Source organism: Cavia porcellus, unplaced genomic scaffold (assembly GCF_034190915.1).
Source record: "Cavia porcellus strain 051 isolate PalLab524CR breed Dunkin Hartley unplaced genomic scaffold, mCavPor4.1 scaffold_32, whole genome shotgun sequence".
Lineage (NCBI taxonomy): Eukaryota > Metazoa > Chordata > Mammalia > Rodentia > Caviidae > Cavia > Cavia porcellus.
In genome coordinates, this window is record NW_026947515.1 from 40,796,428 (window position 1) to 40,817,031 (window position 20,604).

At 42.7% G+C, this 20,604-nt stretch overlaps 1 protein-coding gene across 2 annotated transcripts in view; it reads left to right on the forward strand.

The window, feature by feature from the left end:
- Dnah9 (dynein axonemal heavy chain 9) overlaps positions 1–20,604 on the forward strand; it is a 365,933-nt gene that overhangs the window by 122,006 nt on the left and 223,323 nt on the right. For both annotated transcript variants that reach the window (XM_063242417.1, XM_063242418.1), the window contains exons 27-28: positions 5,469–5,625; positions 12,180–12,284. In XM_063242417.1, the coding sequence (XP_063098487.1) occupies positions 5,469–5,625; positions 12,180–12,284 (262 nt within the window). The remainder of the gene's footprint in view (positions 1–5,468; positions 5,626–12,179; positions 12,285–20,604) is intronic.

Consider the following 20,604-nt stretch of genomic DNA (forward strand, 5'->3'; position numbering starts at 1 on the left):
ATTTTTTTAATGATAACTTTTGATGTGCAAAAGTTTTGAGTTTTAATAAGGTCCAATTTATTGTTTTATTTTATAGCTCTTTGCTATTATCTAAGAAATACTTGCCTGACTTAATGACATATTTAATTTTTATTCCCCTATGTATGAGAACAAATTTGTTTTCTTCTATACTGGCTACTTACTTCCTTATAATACGAATTCATAGAATTTTGCTCTTGATTGTCTTGATTTTTCTATGTCAGTTCTTAAATTTCTAATCCTCTTTGAGATTAGAATTAACAAAGCACTCCCATAACCACTCAAGTTGTTACTAGACATACTGTTAGTTTTGCTATAAATATCATACATGGAAAATTTGGATCATTTTTCTCAGTTCTTCCCATTATACTTTGAGATAGAAACAATCTAGTGTAAGCAAAGAAAAATATAAGTACTGGATGGTGAACAATCTTAAAACCAAATAATATTTAGACTAGATCTTGGAGTTGAGGGCATTTACATTAAAGGTGAACTTTTTAAACAGTCAAATATTATAATGTTACGAAGTAAACAAATTTGCTCAGCCTTGATACTGAGGATATTTCTCTTCTAATAATGCTGTTTCTTCGGTAAAGCTTGGAAACTATTAAAATTTCTGGGTCTTTTTCATGTCAACTTCTATCTAACCATATTTTCTTCTTCTTTGTGTGCCATTATAAGATCGCCTTGCATTTGTCTCCCTTAAACTGGATTGCACTGTGCCATGCCTATCATTTTAATGGTTAAAACTATTCAGAAATTTGGTCTATCTTCTATCTAATCAGTTATTTCTTGATTCAAGTTATCAATAGAGATAGTAAGCATCAGGATATAGCAAAGTCCTGGGCATGCTCCTAGAGATCTATCTCATCCAGGTAGATATTTTTTGCATCATGTCTTTCTCTCTCCAGTTATGATCTTTGAACCAGGTAATCAGCAGAATTCTAAAAGTGATTCCTGGTTATTCTCACTCTTGTGAAATCTCTTCTCTGAGTGTAGGTTAAAAATGGCCATGGTGATTTCATTTCCATGATTGTTTTATTATATGGCGAGTCTATTTTTCATTGCTGTGACAAAATTCCTAAGAAAATTAAATGCAAAGAAGAAAGGTTTATTTTATTTCATGGTTTAAGAGGTTTGGGTTTATGTTCACTTGGTTCTGTTGCTTTGGGCCTGTGGAAGCCCAGTACATCACTGCAGGAGTTCGTGTGAAAACTACATGTTCACTTTAATGGTGGCCAGGAGGCAAAGATTAAAAGAGACTGGTATAGAAACATGCAACCCCAGTGACACAATTTTTCCCACTCAACCATCCTGTAAAGGTTCTACCACTTCCCAACAGCACCATAGACTGGGAACCAGTCCAGTTCAGCTGACACCTTGATTCTGGCCTTGAGACCCTAAGCAGTAAACTCACCGGGACTTCTCACTTATACAGCATAACCAAGAGATGTTTTTAAGCCACAAAATGTGTGGTATTTTTTTACACAGTGTAGACAAATAATACAAGCCAACTATGAGTTCATCTACTCTAATATTATCCAGTATACATTTTTGCAACTGCACCAGGCTAATAATAGTTGAAATCAAAATACAGCACTGATAGCATCTGCAATTTAGAGAACTATAAAACAGAGATAAAAGATACATTTTGGCTTATGCATTATCTCAATATAATATCTTGAGGTGGGTCAACTTTCCATTTTCACGTTACCTTCAAATCTCTTGTCTCATCTTACTCATTTAAGAGCCCGGTGGGACAGATAAGACCGAAGCTGTAGAAGTCATTTACCCAAAGAAAACAGCACTATAGTACTTTGAACTCAGTTTTAAGAAGGTCTTTCAAACAATTGGAGCTGACCTGTCATAGAAGGAAGGGGCTGCCTTCTGGAGTACATGCCGTGCCTTTCCAGAGGAAGAAAGCTACAGTCGTACCTAAAGGATTTATTTAATAAGGGGAGAGTGTGGCAGGGATAAATCAAAGGCTCACTTTTGAGCCTGTTCCAGTCCTAAAGTTGTGTTTCCACCAGAGCCAAACTAAATTGATCCATTTTTCAATGAATAAGTCGAGATCCCTCATCAAAGGATTTCGTGCCAATTTTTACAACTGCTATTGTTTTTGAAACTGCAAATTTATCTAAACTCCCTCATACTAAGGGACGACTTATATTAATTCACTTTCCATTGTAACAAAATATTTGAGGCTGGTAAATACTTACGGTAAATACTTAGCTCATAGTTTGAAGGGCTTAAAGTCCAAGATTGGGTAGCCTCATCTGTTCCGTCTCTGATGACTTCATGGAAGATGGTATCGTGATGGCAGGAATGTGTGAAAGGGGGGATAACAAGGTAGGGCTAGTCTTTCCATTTCTGTGAGAACTCACTCTTCAGGAGACCAACGTTAACCCCTCTCCAGGGCACATCCTGGGTTAGGTCTCTTCCATTAGGTCTTGTCTCTTTATGGTTCCAACATCGCCACATTGGGGACTGAGCTTCAACACATGCAAGTTAGAGCAACAGACTACAGTTAAACCATAGTCAGACTCCAATACCTTTAAAAGAAAGGCACAAAACATTTTAGTGATTGGGTCAAGTCTCACAGATGCCACACAATGGAGACAAGATTTGAAGTCATTCTCCTTGACCCCAAGTTCTTGCCTCTTTAATGCACCATGGTTCAATCTAGCAACCTACTCTAGGAAGCAGGAGCAGATTGAAGATCTGGCTGAGTCTTTCAAAAGATGGCGCTTTACCAAGGCTACCGAGGGCCCCCTGGATCAGAGATGTGTCAGATGTACCCGCATATGCTGCTGTTGGCTCATCAGCTCAAGCACCTTGGCAAACTCTCCTGCAGCTTTCTGTCCTTTCTGCTTCTCCACTGGCCTAAATTAAAACCGCATTTGTCCTACCTTGGTAATCAGAACTCATTAGTCAACCCCATTTTTCTCCCTGAACCTCGATTCACCAGTCTGTAAAACAAGGACGTTGGATTAGTTTACTTCAGAAACCCCTTCTAGGTCTTGAATTCTATTATTATGGGGGACAATAGTAATATTTTGAAATCAACCACCCAAGTACCTCTGGAGATAACCAGAAACTCGGTGATTGCTCTAAATGAAATTGGTACTCAGTTCCAAAGATTTCTTTCTAAGGATTCTCAAACTGTTCTATGAGAAGTCTATTTTGGGGACACCTTTTCCTTCTAGACTTCTAAGTTCTTCAAGAGTCCTTGCAGCTTCTGAGAGAAGAGGCCTGTGTAGAGCAGCCAGCTCCAGAACAGGTGGGGTGAGGGGGAAGCTGGAAAATGGGTCATCTGGGGTTGAGACTCTGTACCTGAGTCTCTGGACCTGAGGATACAGAGCTGTGGTAGCTCTGGACAGTTCTAGAAAAAAAAATGAGCCTGGGAGAAGCCGAAGACATAGAGGCCAATCTGAAGCCAGGAATTCAGAGGTCAGGAGGGTGCACATAAGGCTCTGAGAATATTTGAAAGGACTAGAATGACCAACTAGTAATGCTATTCAGGAGACAAGAGATAAAACCCAGCTTTGCACCTTAACTTTAACTCACCTGACCTCACATCATGGCCTGTGTGATGGTCAGTGTCATGTGGTCTACAAGGGAAATGAACCAGCAATTAGGGCTGGATAATAGAGGGTTAAATTTAAACACAACTCCAATCTCCCAGATCAGCTGCATCAGCATATTCCATGGTGTAAAAAAAAAAAAAAAAACAACTTAAGATGAAATAATAATTCTATGCAACTCTCCTCCCTGCTTAGGTAGGCAGCTTGCCTTCCTGGGCTTCACTTTCTAAGGCTAAAGCAGATCAGGAAATTGTACACTGAATTAAGGAAGACATATTCTTCAAGTCCTTTCAAAACCATTTTGGTTCTAGGCTCTTTGAAGTCAGTAGAGGCCCAGTTTTACCATCTGGCAAAAAGGCATTAGCTTGGCCACTGGTCAGCCTGAGACATCAGATTCAGAAGCAGAACAATTCCAGAGACCTATCAGTCTGCATAGTTTGTGAGTGGAGAGTCTGTGTACTTCTTTCCTAAGTATTAAACAGACCAATTATGCATTTTAACAGCTTGATCGAGGTATCATTTACATGCCTTGAAGTTCACTCTCGACAAATGTGCAATTCAGTGATCTTTAGTAAAAATAGAGTTGCACGGCCATCACCTCCATGCAGTTTTCGAATATTTCTCTCCCTCTATTGGCAATAGATCATTGCTTCTATCCACATCTCCAGGCAGCCACTGATCTGCTGGTTGTCTATTTGCTTTTCCTGGACATTTCATATAAGCTGAATAATTAAGTATCTGGTGCTTTTCACTTAGTAAAATGTTTTCAAAGTTCATCTATTGTGTATCAGGACTGGTACTTTGTTCCTTTGTATTACTGAAAATAATTTCTGTCCCATGGAAATACTGCACCATGTCTACTCCCTGATGATGGACATTTGGGCTGGTTTTTTTTATTGTTATTAATGTTGCTGTCATAAACAAATACTGCAAATAAGTGAATTTATTTTTCTTGGGTAGATTCCTAGAAGGGGATTTCTGAAACATACACTGAGCTTTACTTTCTAAGGAACTGCTAAGCTATCTGTCACAGTGGCTATACCATTGGGCATTCCTGCAGCAATCTCTGAAGATTCCATTTCTCCAACATCCTCACCAATACCTTGCTATCCTAGCAGTGTGTAATGGTAACCTGTGGTGGCTTTAATTTGCATTTCTCTAGTGGCCAGTAATCAAGAGCACTTTTTACTGGCCACTAGAGAATTATTATTACCTAATGGCACATTTTGAAGTAAGACTAGATGAAACTAGGAATCATTTAAGAAAGCACCAAAAATAATCTTCAAGCTATTTGTTTTATTTTCATTAGTAAAAACAATCATAGGAAGCTTATATAGATTAAATTATTGACCCAGTCAACTTGTGGGTTCATTTGTGTGCCCAGAACTGTGCTAATGTGCTCAATTCCAGAGCGGGAACAGGGTGTAACACAGTGAGTCTCTGGGAGTTACTAGTGACTGACCAGGCAGAGACTAAACAGGGGTATCATCCTGGGAGGGGTAGGGGCTGGGAGCGGGGGAGACAGAGGACCGAGCACAGCTCTTGTGTAACTGGCCAATGAAGGTAGCTCCAGATGGGTGGAGATCAGGGTGCTGCAGAGTTCAGGAGTAAGAAGTGAAGCCAGAGGGGTGGAAAGGACTAAGATCACCATGGGCCTGGCACAGATCTGATGCCCTTTAAGGATGAGAGTGACCAGGTTACCCTCTAAGAAGCTCTTTGTATCTGTGAGGAGCAGACGATAGGAACAAACCACACTTTTCTTTACAGAATCTTTATAAGCCTCACTTGGCTTGGACCTCCCTCTCCCTGGGACCCTGCAATGGCCCTGTAGCTCTGAGATGACCTCTGTCCTCCTATACTTGACAGGTGCTACATCACTCTCACCCAGTCCCTGCACCTGACCATGAGTGGGGCTCCAGCAGGACCTGCAGGCACAGGCAAGACGGAGACAACCAAGGACCTGGGCCGAGCCCTGGGCATCATGGTCTATGTGTTCAACTGCTCGGAGCAGATGGACTACAAGGTACGGGTGTACCCAGCTGGCGAGAGTGTAGGAGCTCGGTAGTGGCTTGGGCACTGCATGAGGGCTGTCCTACTGTGTTGGCCTGGCTCCTCTAGGTCTCAGAGTGCAGACAAAGGCTTCTCTACTCCTTCATGGTAGATCTGAGGGTCTTCGACCCCTGAGTTCCTTCATCTGCCTGAAAACCCTGTACATGTAAGGAGGCCCAAGCCAATGGAGTCTGACTTCATTAATGAGCTTTGTGCCTGACCTTTTAAATGAAGAAGATGAACACACACCAAAGCCCTAAATGCACCATTTGGTCTAGGAGTTTACTAAGGCTCATCAGCTCCTCTATTAAACATACTCCTCTTTGTGTAACAGCTATGTTTTAGGTCCTCTGTAGAGGAGGCATTCCCAAGAATATCATACAATGGCAAGTGTGACTTCTTGAAAGAGACTAAATTAATCCCTAATCATCGCCAGAGATGCCCACAAAATTCAAGGGCAAAACTAATGTGCTTTACTCAGGTATTCAACTTTTTTAAGACTAATATAATTCAGCTTGTGTCACAAGGAAAAATCAGAGAACAAGACTCATGAGATTCTCGTCTAGAAGCATTCTGCTCACAAATGAATATAAATTAATTTTCTTAAATGTGTAATAATAGGTTGCCTCGTTTTCTCACTTTTTATATTGTATGAGTTTTTGTAAACCACTTCACATCACTCTTATATACAAGATGGCATCTGAATTAGAGTAGAAAAATAAAAGTAATTGTATTAAGTAGATTAAATATATAGTGATACATAAATTGTAAAATACACTTATGTAGAAATAATTCACACTTCAAGAGTTAAGAGACTCATCTTCTACAACAGGGAAAATTTCTCTAGTAAATAACTTTTCTGTCCAAAGAGTTGTCCAGTCCTGTAGCACCATGTTTTCTTCTAATAAGCAAACAAGAGGAAAATTCAGACCCAAAATAACTATCTTCCCCATGGACTACATCCATCCCCTAAATTTTAGCACAGCTGCTTTTAGTGATGAACACATTAAGATAATGTTTTTTTTTTAAGTCAGGATAGAAGATCATTTTCTTGTTAAAGAAATAAACTCAGCCTTAGGGTTATTTGAAGCTTCTAGATTCTTCTGTATTTGAACATGGGTCACAGCTACTAGGTTTATTAATCTAGACTAGATTTATTAATCTAGTCTCCCATGGGGAGCACTCTAAAAGGCACACTCATTTAGATGAAGTATTGATTGAAGAAAAATCAGTGGATTGCTTCAAAGTCATTGTTAGGATAACAAGCAGATAGAGATATACTGGCCCCACAACCAGGAATCACTGACTGTTTTATACAGTTTTTTCATAAAATTGATCATTGTACTCTCTGCCTACCAGTTCATCTGAGAGGATGAGGTGGGACAAGTGGTCTACCCTTGGTTTGTTTGTACAAGTGAGTGAACCTTTGGTCACTGAGTCCAGCTCAGACACAGACTAGAGTGACATCAGTGGTTAAAGTATAAGTGACATACTTCTGAACAAAAGGGGTCCTTTCCCAGACATCAGATATCCCTAGTAACCAGGCATTGTCAAGAACTTGCTTGCAAATCTTCTTTCCTCTTGGTTGTCTAAGTGTTCAAGAATTGTTTACACTCCATAAATCAAGTTAAATTATTGGTTACCATTGCTCAGGACGCGTTGGGGCACTGTAGAAGGTATCAAAAGTAGACAGTGCTGCATACTGCTAAAGTTAAACTCGCAGTGGGGTCACCCCAAAATATGAGGCAGGGGAGTTTCCACAAGGGAGTGTCCTAAACTGTTCCAAGGTGGGCCAGGTGTTTGGGAGTCCAAAAAAAGAACTGAGGACTGGGGTGTGGATGAGTGGTACAGTGCCTAGCAGGCACAAGGGCACAAGGCTCTGAGTGCCATCCCCATGAAGACAGACAGAGAGAGAGAGAGAGAGAGAGAGAGAGAGAGAGAGAGAGCAGGGTAATTAGTCCAAAGCATTTATTAGAGCAACTTGTGTATGAACTGCAAAAACGGGTGTCCTATCTGCAAAGGGGTCAGGGGGTGGAGTTCACGTGACAGTTTAGGGAATTTTGCCTACATCAGGGACCAGTTTCTTCCATCATTTTGGCCAACTAAACACCTTTACCAGTGCCTGGGAATGATCAAGTTCCCTGCTTCGGCTTAAGCCTACTGGGAAAAACAGTCTTAGTGACTTTTCTCTCAGTGCTAAGTCAAAATACCTAATACCCAAAGTTAAAGAGGAAAAGGTTTATTCAGCTCACAGTTTGTTTGAGGTTTCAGTCCATAACCAACTGGCTTCAAGGCAGGGTGGCATGGCACAGGGACAGTATTTCAAGGTGGGAGAAGACAGCAAGATCAGGAAATCTGAAAAGGGGAGAGAAAGCCTCTTTTCCTCCATTATAGTATATGCAGGTAACCACCCCTGCCCAGTTAAATATAGCACTTACACCATCTTGGTGCCTCGCTCTTGCAGAGGATGAGGGTGTTCACACAGTGGAGCTTCTGGGCCCCTGCTGTATCACTCAGTTGAACTTTTAAACTTCTCAAGTTGATACAGTGAACCATAACCTAGAGTAACGGCGTGTCCTCTACACACTAGGATGCAGAGCTGGCGGGTTACTTAGTTAAGCTTCTGGACTTCTCAAGCTGACACACTGTATTATTACAAACCTGTGACTGGCTGAGTCACAGTGTGTTCAAGGCACTCTGTAATCTGCAGTCAGGGCACAGAAAGAAATTGAGGGGAACAGGGGACCCTAAATAGAGACAGAATAGATAGACGGTTGATGAATGGATTATGGGCAGATAATGGGTGACTAATAAATAGATGACTGACAGATGTTAGATTGTAGATAGACTATTGATAGATAGGAGGTCAATAATATAGGTAGATAGAAGAGAAAGTGATAGATGAGTGGAGAAAGGATAACTCAGTTATATGGAAGGACAAATCATATATGAAATAATTAAGGAAGCTAATTAGCACCCAGACAGAACCATTGGGTGCTAATGTGTACCCTAAAATCTCTTGGCCCCAGACTACTCCAGAATAGTGGAGTGTCTCAGCTGAACGCTAATCAGGAAAGACATTGCAGAGCGTGTGCCATCAAAATATTTAAACTTGAGGGTGTGACATTTCAACAGCCTTAAATTCCATGTGCATGCTGGACCCTTCATTCTTGTTCAGCCCTGCACTCTCCTCACTGGGCCTGCTGGGCCAGGACAGGAAGGGAGTGAGGATCAGGAAGAGCTCCCTTTGCTTCTCCAGGGACCGTTTTGATGTGTCATTCATGACATTCACACCAACATATTCTGATCCTGCCTCTCCAGGAGAAAATGCTAGAAATAGGGATGAGAACGTGGCTGGCTATTTTAGGAAGGCCAGGGAGCAGAAAGCCGGAGGTGGGGTTGAATAAAAAGACATGAGCTGAAAACCACTAAGGATGTGACGTTGACGTGGTAGGCAGTAAAACAGTCTGCACACTCCAGGGCAGAAGTGCACGCCTTGGAGTGGCATTTGAGGAAGGTGCCCCAGCTGATCAGATGAACTGAGACAGGAAGACTAGACGGAAGAGAAGTCTTCAGCGGGAACACTGCAGTGTTTCAGAACAGAAGGGTTGAGGAGCCAGAGATGGGGCAATAGATATGGAAAAGAAGGGAAGAAAGGCTTTTAAGAGAGAAAGAAAGAGTATTTCTTTCTGTGCCCTGACTGCAGATTACAGAGTGCCTTGAACACATTGTGACTCAGCCAATCACAAGTTTGTAATAATACAGTGTGTCAGCTTGAGAAGTCCAGAAGCTTAACTAAGTAACCCGCCAGCTCTACACCCTAGGGTGTAGAGGGTGGTAACCCAGGGAACCTGAGAAGGTAGTGGATGAGAGAGCAAACAGAACTGGACAGTGTAGACTGTAGGTGGAAACCCCACAGCCCTCTACCTTACGAGTTCTATAAGAGACCTCATTGCATTTAGCTGGATGAGTGCAGGAGATGTGGGGTGAGCTGGAGTTGACACAGGACACCATGAAGACATGAGGAGAAAGAAAATTTACTGCTGCACCATTAGTGCTGGTTGGAAAACCAGTAAAACTAGCCATTCTCTCCAGGAACTGTTGCAGTTTCAGTGCTGAGATGTTCTCTATATTACCGCGGCAGTGCCTTCCCCCTTGACCTCAATTTGGAGAGGCTATTGCAGAGACGTCAAATGGTTTTGAACCTGAGAGTGATTGGAGTTATTTCTGAGCCTCTCCGAAATTCAGACTCCCTTGAGACTCCAGTGTACCCATTATTTCTAAGGATTCCAATCTCCCTGGGCTTCTGAAATATTGTACTTCACAGCGCTCCAGCTCTCTGATTTCTTGGCCTCTTGATCTCATTTACTGAGCCTTCTTAAAAAAGTTTTTGTGACTGTACATTAATTTTACAGAATATTGGGTTTCACTGGGGATTTTCACACATGGACATAGCACATTTTGATCATAACCACTGCCTATTACCCTCCCCTACATAACTATGGATTCTTTTTTGTAAAGTCCATTTTTTAACATAAATACTGGTGATTCCCACATCTGTTGCCCAGTTTCATCTACTTTTCAGGCCTGTCCCTGACTGAACAGCGGAGATCTCCAGGTGGAGGAAGCCTTTGTCTGATCTTGTGATGAAGGCCTCTTTTTCCCCTGCAAGATCCTTCACCCCACCAGCAAAGGTGTTCTTGCTTTCTCCAAGGTCTGGGTGGAAATTTGAGTCATGGTGGATATTCCATGTCCTTTCTTTCCCAGCCCTGATCTGCCACCAGCATCCACATGTCCCTGACACACACTGCTAGATCCCAGGCTTTCCCCCTGTTCCCCGTCCTGTCCCAGTCCACAGGCTCACACTGTCATGGCAAGGAGACACCACTGCCAAGCTTATAACACAAGAGACATGTGGGTAAACCAATGGGGTGATGTGCCCTCAGGATGGAATATGGAATGAAGATAGTCTGCCCATGGAGATTTTAATTTCTCATTTTATATATTTGGATTCCACCTTATAAAAAAGATTCACATCTGTAAAAGCTTTCAAAGCCACTCTTAACCATGGGTTTTAATTCCGGAATTTCTGTTTAGCATATACAACAGATTGATAGCTGGTTAGAATAACAGAGACATGGAGAGAGACAAAGTCAGATACAGAGAGAAAGAGAGAGACAGAGAAGAGAAAGAGAGGCAGGGAAGGAAACAATAATGGGGGGACAGATGCATGGATAGATACTAGAATTCTGTGAGACATTTTGCAAAGTGCTGAATGCCATCTGATAGTCACCTCTTCAGCAAAACTGATCACTTTGGAGCGCTTTGATTCACTCACTGAGCTCCAGGCTTGTGGTTTCCAGTATCCATTAAAACCAGTGCTCAGATGACAGCTTTCCTCTTTGATGTCTTTACCTTACCTCTACAACATTACTAAAAAATTAATAAGGAGCAGACCTCTCGTATCAGGCACATGATCTTTTTATAAGCAAAGTTTATTTTATTGTCACGTTTTATACCTAATTTATTTTTAAATTTCTCTTTAAATTTTTTAATTTTATGGAAAAAGGTAAAATAGTATTTCATAACAAATATAATAGCAGAATAGCAATACCATGCATTGTCTATTGTTGTTTTTAAAGTAGTTATTGAAAGGACAAGATATAAGCATTAAAATTTTGTCTGACTGATATTAGCACAAACCTTCCTTTTTAATGACCTGAGAGCCACTAATAGTATAACTAACTTGCTTTTATTTCCTTTTTCCCCTCCACTCTTTCCTCTCTCTCCCATCCTTGTCCCTTTTGAACAGTTCCGTCCCTTAGCACAGAGCTGAGAGAATAAAAAGGCCTACCATGTAAATGAATGGAATCTCCTCTCTCTGCATTTTCCCAACATTGTAGTGATGTCACCTTGCCAATGACCTTGGAAGCATCTCCCCAAAACCTGCTCCTTTATATTGTATCCTAGTTTACGAGTCCACATTCAATTTTAGAATAGTTTTTATTTTTAGGGCAGAAATACCCTCTTCCCTTTGTAATTCATTTTTCACTGTCATTTGAGAAGATTCACCTGTAGTTTATTTTCTGTAGATGTTATCACCTCCCGTCCTATCTCCAGCTCCCCATCACTCTAGGAATCGTGGGGAGTCGAGAATGGATTTAAAGATACAGACAAAAACCTTCCCTTCAGTGCAGGCCAAACACTGAGTGGAAGGCTTTTTGTCTGCGTGGCGAAAGAAAAATCATCTTTTATTCATTTCCTAGGATTTGAAAGCTACAGAATCAACAGTAGCACAGCCCTGAGGACATTTTAAAGGAATTCTCACTCAAGTGCGTTGAAAAGGTTCTGTTTGATTCCGTGACCTACGTTGGTACCCCATCACCATCAAAAATTTAATTGTTCTTGAAATTTTAATACCAGTTTCTGACGAGAGATCTTTAGGGTACTAGAAGCACCTATAATAAAGAGGCTGGAAAGGATAAGCTCATGCTATTGGTGATTTAATCCTTGTACATCTCGTTACAGTCCTGTGGCAACATCTACAAAGGCCTTGCTCAGACCGGAGCCTGGGGCTGCTTCGATGAGTTTAATCGCATCTCCGTGGAGGTCTTGTCGGTAGTGGCAGTGCAGGTACGTGGGGCGGGAGTTGCAGGGAGCCCCGTGGTCTTCATGGAGAGCCTGTAACGGTTCACAGCCTCTGGTTTTCAATCTCTTCTCCGCACCCATTGCTTTCTCCCTTGCAAATTCTTTATCCTTCTCCGCCCTCTAAAATCAATTCTGAGGGAGGATCTTCTCTGGTATAAATACTCTGACGTTTCCCACTAAAGGACATCCATGTCCTTCTGTGTAATGTGGGGATACTTCTCTCCCCTACTTGCTTCAAGAGGTGCAAAGGGAATAAAAGCCAGAGTGGCAGAGCCAACTTCTTGGAATAGATATGAACCGGGGCTTAACTTTGAGCTCCATTTCATTTCTAAATCTTTGAGCCAGTTTTTCCAGCTTCTGCAACCACTTTCTTGGATGATCTTTAGTTTCTCTGTACAGTTAGTGGGTATAACAATAGGGCTACTGTGGAAATACAAGAGATGAAAATCACATAACATCCGTGTTGTCCACTGAAATCCTTTTCTGACCAGGTTTTATGTAAGCACACCACTTGCCTCTCAAGTCATGAGAAAACACGTGTGGCACAGCTACGGTATGGAAAGCCCCGTACTAAGGACCCAGGTGAGGGTGCCCCACAAACTAGGACAGATTCTTCACTCTAACAAGCTTGAGCTCTTGAGACAGACCTGAGCACTTTCAATGTTTTAGAAATGATTTGAATTCTGACTCACAGCACAAAACAAGACTTCTAAACTCACTAGACTTTCAAATTCCTTATCCTGACCTTAGTCTTTGAAAAAAATGGAGAGGATTTGAATATGGGTAAGGATTTCTCAAGTAGTGGGAGCAATCAAAGAAAAGAAAGCAAAAGATGAATAAGCTTTTGTTAAGCTTCTGAGCCAGGCTTTTTTCTTACATTTCCACAACACCTCTACTGTTTTTCTCCCACTATCCATATGGAGAAACTAAAAATCAGAGAAGTAACTTGCCCAAGGGCACCAGTGCACACTGGCAAGTTTAGAATTTGAACCCAGCTCTTGACCCACGTTGTGCAAGTGTGGATCTGGATGCAACAGTATCTAGCGGGTAGATGTCAGAGGAGAAGATTAACTGGAGACAAATATTCCAGTGAAAGAGAACAGACTGTAACTTCTGCGGTAGGACGCAGGAAACCTGAGGATTTCTGAAAATGAGCTCCTCATAGGTAGAGCTGTTGGGATGTAATGGAGATAATATGGGTCTATTCTCTAGCCTCCAGGGATGAGATATGCTTTCTCTTTTCCTTAAGTTTTCTCTGTTTAGCAGGACTTAATTGTGAAGGGAGGACACACACTCCTTTGGACTGAAACCCTGATTTAGCTTAGCCAGAAAGAGCTGTCTGTATGCATCTCATTGGCGTCACAGGGAGCATAGCTCGACCTGGGTAGGGCAGAAATATTTCCACCGTTAAAACGGATAAGTTCTATATATCAAGGACTTTTTATTTTTCAGCTGTTAAACACTTCTGCTCTGCAAGACTGTCCATTTGATGTTGCCAGGTTTTCTAAATATTAAAGAGAAGTTGAACACTCAGATATTATAAGAAATTGTATCAGTCCACTGTTTATTATAGTGAAATATCCAAAGCTCGACAGCTTTGTAAAGAAAGGATATAAAGGATCTAACGATGTAAGAGAGATATTATTTAGCTCATAGTCCTGCAGGCTTACAGGGCTACATCTGGCAGTGGCCTTTAGAGCCCCACAGTGATATAAGGCATTTCAAGGTGAGACAGGGAGTGTCCATAATGTGTTCTGATCACATTCCTTCTTTATAAAGCCACCAGAATTCAGTCACAAGGACTTCACCCTGACGACCTTATCTGGTCCCAATCCTGCCTAAGGCCTCACTTCCAATACCATAGTTGGATTAAGTTTCTGCCTTTTCCATATGTTGCAACAGGAGCATTGACGCCATGAGGCACATTCTGAAACCATGTCCAAGTTGTAGGACAAATCAGACATATTTTCTGGCTACCTTTACGACTCGGGGTTCACTGAACAACCTGGAGACAGGAATAACGCCTTTGTAGGTCTGCTTGAATTTTGGGTGTTTACTCATTCTCGGTATAAGATGTGGAATAAACAAGTAAAACAAATGAATAGTAGAATTAGTCTTTCTAGAAATTTTAATTCTGGCATATGAAAGTCAGAAGAGGTTTTCAGTGTTTTCCTATTGACACCACTGGGAATGATTTTGTGGGCGTACTTGGAATTCTTGTTTTATCTTTTTATCCCCTTTTATTCCCACTCACTTTGTGTCTAAATCTTCCGTCTCTGTGTTTATGATTCTCTACTCCATTTCTTCTGGTTGCTGGCTACAGATTTTGATGGACCTCTCCTGTCCCCCCAGCCAGGCTGTGCCTGCTTTCACCTAAGTCCAAGACCATCCGTCAGGCACAGCTCCACCTGTGGGTGTCCAAGGCTGATGTGCAGGGGCAGGAGGTTGCCGAAGGCTGCCTCAGTGTGTCCTGCCCGCTAAGGAGCCTCTTCTTAGTGTGCCCTCCCAAGAATCCCAGAGAAAGAGCAGGAAATAAGCAGTGAGAATCAGACCAGAGCAAGCTGGAGCCCACCTCAGGCTCCAGAGATTACGTGAGCAATAGTGATTTTTAAAGCAGCTTTTTTTTTTTTTTTTGGTTAGTCAAGCAACAAGGTAGAAATGATCCCGTGCGTAGGCTCTGAGAGCAGATTCTCAGTATTCTGTTCCGGCTCTACCTCTTCCTAGCTATGTGACCCTGGGCAAGTCTGTGTCTTAAATCCCTCACTGACAAAAGAGGTTAACAACAGAACCTGCCTGAGGTAGCTGATATAACTCCTAATTAATTTAGAGTCTAACGCATGCAAATCAAAGCCTCACTAAATATATGTGGCCATGATGATAACTATAGTGGGGATGGGGACATGATCGATGATACTGATTGTAATGATCATGCAGGTGGTCTTGAGGATGGCAGTGGTGACGATCACGGCAAAGTGAGCAGGATTAATATTATCATTATTATCTTAATGCTACAGAGAGTAGTTAAAGAATAGGTAACTGACACACGGGCGGGAATCAAGGATTCATACCCACGTCTCCTAGGCTTCTCCTACACCCTCACCCGTTCTCAGCTGGACCATCCTTAAGCTTCCTTTACCAAACTCCACAGTGTGCTAATTGATGAAACAGTGCTAACAACCATTGTACCTTCCTTACTAGAGAGGCGGTGAGTTTGCCTTAGTTAGAAACCGCTCAACATGAGATCAGTAATGGGTTCTCTAAGCTTCATTTGTGCCTCTTTGTTTCTGGAATTCACTGAAGCGAGTTCAACCTAGAATTCCCTGAAGCTGTCTCTGGGTCTGGGAGCACATCCATTGAAGATATTCTCAAGAAAGTGGCCTGACAACAGCTCAGGCAAAACCCGAGCTCGTAACATTGAAAATTGTACACCCATCCGAGGAGAAAATTGCACTTAATTATTCACACAGTCATCCAGGCTGGCATGTGGGTTCAGAAACCGCACCAGCTGCCGACGGTTCCTCCCTCTCCCCATCTCCTCTCCTCTCCTCACCCGGCTGTGCGCCTCATCCCAGTAACTTCTGCAAAAGCGATTATGCGTCGGTGTCTTTGCTGCCGGATATTTACACATCTCTGTCAGATTGGTCAAGCAGGATTGCATATCCAATTGGGAAAAGCCTCAGTGTGGTAATTCCGAGAGAAATTGCACTGCTATTTTAAAAATGTATATGAATACCACTTAGTTCTTTTCAGAATCTCTTCATGACTGTGGCAATCAGCTCTCCAGACCTTGGATTATCTAAGCCCGAGGACACGGGCTCCGGGGACATCCTGTGTCTGCAAACTCCTGGGTCTCTCTCCATGCTCTCTGGCCAAGTGTCCCTGAAACTTCCTCGCCTCCTCCCACGGTACTAGCACTGACAGTGGGTTGAGCAGAAGCTGGAAACAGATCAGTGTGCAAGGGAGCCCACAGTAGCAGGGTTCCAAGCACTTCAGGCCCCACACAAATGCTCCAAACCCAGAGCTGAAGGTGTGTCCCGGACAGCATCAGGGAGCTTAAGGCCTACTGTAAAAAACACACACACAAACACAAAAAACTTTACGGAGCAATGAATGGATTGTACTTCCTGAAGGCACAGCATTCCGATTTGCCATTGCAGAAGGAACTTGGAGTGAGCTAAGCAGGATTTTAATGACTTGTAGCATTTGGAGCAAAGAAAATCCGTGACCACAGAACAGGGCACCTTGCTGAAATGTGAAGAGGGTAAATGAGGGGCATCAAGGAAAAGCTTGGCACATTCACATAGTGTAAACCCATATTACATCACATTCAGAGAACTAAGATGAATTAAAGGCTTCAACGAGTGCACGGGATAAAAGGCGCAGGACCAAGTAGAAGGGTATAGGGACAGAGAGGATGCCACTTTCAGTCTCAAGGGAGCATCGAGCCCGGACGGTGAGACCGGTGCAGAATGCGTGCACTCTGGACAATAGAACAGACCATGTGAAACAACCCAGGATGACGTTAACAGGTTTCCTTGTGGTTCTGATGCACAATAGGCTGGAGACGGCCAGCTAGCTCAACCTGGGCATGCTTTGGAACACCCTGAATGATTCTGAAAGGGGAATGCACAATTTCCACCCCCAAACGATTCTGAGTTCATTGGTCTAGGGTTGGACCTCAGCACTGATATTCTTTTAAAAATTTTTTTTCTGCGTGGTTTTGAATATGAAATGTTTAGCAAACTTTGAGGACCAGAGCTGACAAGGAACATTGTCAAGCAGGAAAAAAAAAACACTGCTGACCTGTGGTATGTATGTGCTTTCCCATTCCTGGTACAAAATACATGAAACAGCTGAAGGGAGGAGAGTTTTAATTCAGCTCCCAGTTCAGGGGATTCAGTCTGTGATTTATAGGCTCCAAGGCAAAAACTCATGGCAGAAAGATGTGGTGGACCAAAGCTGTTCAACTCAGTATGACAGGAAGCAGAGTGAGAAAAGCAGAGCACAGAGAGAGGAAGGGGCGGGAGACCAGGCACAGACCCCCAAGGCCATGCCTCCACTGTGCACCAAGAAACACCCAGAGTTGTACTCGACCAATCCTATTGGTGGATTCCAAAGTCAATCAAGTTGGAACACTGCCCTAACCACTACAGCTGTAAGTCTGAGTTCACATCAAGACCCTCCAGGCAGCTTCTAGTTGGTCCTGATTAGTGAGCTGCAGGAGTAATATCTCAAACCAGACAGCGCTAAAGGAAGCGGAACAAAAGGAAGTCAGTGTGTAGTTATGAATGAGGACACCTGAGAAAAAACAGGCATTTTATCATGCATCAGATTCACCTGGAGGACACCCCACCCCCATTCAGATTTTCTGATCAGGTAAATCTGGAATGGGGTTAAGAATCTGCATGGTATCTGGGGATATACTCGGGGGTAGACCACTTGCTTAGTGTGTATAAGGCTTTGGGTTCATTTACCAGTTCTGTAGAAAACAAACAAAATGAAGTGTCATGAGAATTTGACCTAGCAGCACATGTTGTGGGCTTGGTGCACAGGTCGTAGACACCTTGTGGGTCTCGGTCTCCTTACTGGTAAAATACGTGATCTAGATCCAGATTTCTCAACGTCAATACAATTGGTCTGTCACAAAGATACATCCTGGGCATGGCAAGATGTCTAACACCCAAGAGCACAAACCCTCCTAATTATGACAATAAAAATATCTCCTGACACAGTCAAACATGCTCTTGGGGCGACGGGGTGCAAAATGATCCCTTGGAGAGAACACTAAACTCTAGCTGTTCATTTTTTGCTTTTTAAAATGAGTAATCAAGATATCCTTTTCGTTACTGTTTTTTTGGAGAAAATGTATGTCTAAATCATAACATGATTATTTTCAGGTCAAAACAAATTAGTCTGAAAATTTATGTGTGGCCTTGCTCTGTATAATGATAATTCAGTGTATAAGAGACTGTAGGTGCGATAGATTATAGATGTAGGTGTGATGAGATTATATCAGTTAGTGTGATGGTTAATCTTGATTGTGGGTTTGATTGGCTTGAGAAACACCCAGGTTGGTAAAGCACATATTTGGATGTGTCTAGGTAGAGAGGTGAAACTGTTTTCGGTGCTTTGTGTCTTTTTCTCTGGCTCTGTCTCTCTTCTCTGTATACCAGATGCCATGACTTGGGCAGCTCCGCCATCCCTGTGCCACGATGTTTACGCCTTAAAGCCAACGTACCTTGGACTAAAACCTCTGAAACTGAGACCAAATAAACCTCACAGGGGAAGATGGCCTAAATCATGTGCTTTGGCACCAGATTGCCTGCTTTAGACTTTGCCTGCTCCACTTCCCAACTGTTGAATATCAGCAAATCTTCTTTTCTGTTAACTTTTCACTTAGAGCCAATTTTAGATTTATAGAACAATAGCAAGTATAGTAGAGTTCTCCTATATGCAATCATCACACATGACTATGGGACAGTTTAACTGCCTCTAACTCAGCTTCCCTCTCTATAAGGATATGTAGTCACCCACATATCCTTGTATGGCTATTGAAAGACGAGTGGAATAATAAATGTAAAATATTCAGAATAGCACCAGGTACTAATCAAGTGGTCAAAAGAGACAGTAGTGATTTTCTGTCATCCCCTCTGGCTAAAATTCTCCAAAAGCAATAGAAGTACAGGAACAAACTCTTGTGATGGCCATGGCTTTCTGTCTGTGCCTCCTGTGTGTGCACCTCCACATGGGTGCGCTTGCATTGAATCCTTGCCTTCCAGGTTGACTGTTTCTCCCCCTGCACGCTGAAACCTGCGGACTTTTCCAAAGCCTGGATTTTATCCAAGCCTCCTGGACTCTGATCATTATCGTATTCCAATAGCTCATCCCAAGAGAACCAGCAAAGCTCTCCTATTCCTGCATCATCCAGGCTAAGGGCAACATCTGTGAGCATCGATGCTCCAACAGGAACTGCATCTTCCACTCTCTGTTCAGCTCTCTCCCTCAAGGGCCCCTCTATGGAATTTTACACAAAAGCACAGATGCCTCCAATCCAAAAGTGCATCATAAATTCTTGCTGAGCATGAGTTTTCGGGGCTTTGGTGTTTGAGGAGAGAATGCTGAGTCAGAACTAGCAGCAGAGAAGGTCCTAGGCTCTCACCTTAACCTTTGTTCAAAGATAGGAGAGCAATTTACAAGTGTTAATTCAACGCCTCCCCCTTCCCTAGCCAGGAAAGCGCTCTGTATATTTTACAAACACAGGGACTGGGTATAAAGGAGAGAATAAGCCCTCAGCCACCTGCTTGCAGGGTGCTGAGGGCATCAAGGGGCTGGATCCCCGTGGCAGAGCTGAGCCTGGTTGTTAACCCCATGCACACCAATGGAGGTTGATCTGTTGTTCCAGTGTGCTGATTGCCAGAGGCTCCCTCTGGCAGGGCCGCATTGGTATTCTGCATGTAGAAAAGTTTCAGTCTCTCACTAATTGCTATGAGCTCAAATGCATTCAGTCATTAGAGCTTCACTTTAGGCTAGGAGCTGAATCCTAATTGCAAAGCTGTGCTGGCAATGAAGTCAGCCATGGCCAGTATAAAAAGGTCTACTGTCTCTCCCTCTATGTCTCTGTGTCTCTCTATTTTTGCCTCTGTCTACACACACACACACACACACACACACACACACACGCACGCACGCACCCTGTGGCCCCATCTCCATGGAACTAGGTTACCCTTGACCTTGCTAGCAGCAATCTGAACTTCTAGAAACACTTGAGGCTCAAACCTTGAGGCCTTATAGAGTCCCAGATTTTAGGTTTTGCTTCTGCTGAGCCTAAGAGCCCACAAATTCCTAGAACACTCCAGGGCTCAAAAGCTATCCTACAACTGTGTGCCTTTTATCTTCCTTCTCTTCTGTGGATGATCATTTTTACACGTGTTTCAGAGGACCAGATGTGAAAATAAAAGCAATTGAATTTCATTTGTCCGCCTCTTCCCAGTAAGTGATCTTTAACATGGCTCTGACCAGATCAAAGCTTCAGTTTAAAATTCCTCTGATGCCAGGCTGCAGTTAAGAAAAAAATGTGAGTAGCTTTTAGAAAGACTCTTCAGGATCTGGCCCCAGATTATCTTAACCCAGGCTTCTTGCCGTTCCTCCCATAGACCGGATCCTCTCCATCCTCTGTCAGCCTGGATTCCTGTAGTGTTTCCACAGATGCAGCCCAGGAAGGGCAGTGAGCAGAGAAACCGTGACAAAGACCACAAAACAAGGATGATGGTTACGCTGGCAGTCTCCGTGTGTGCTCCTGCTGTGC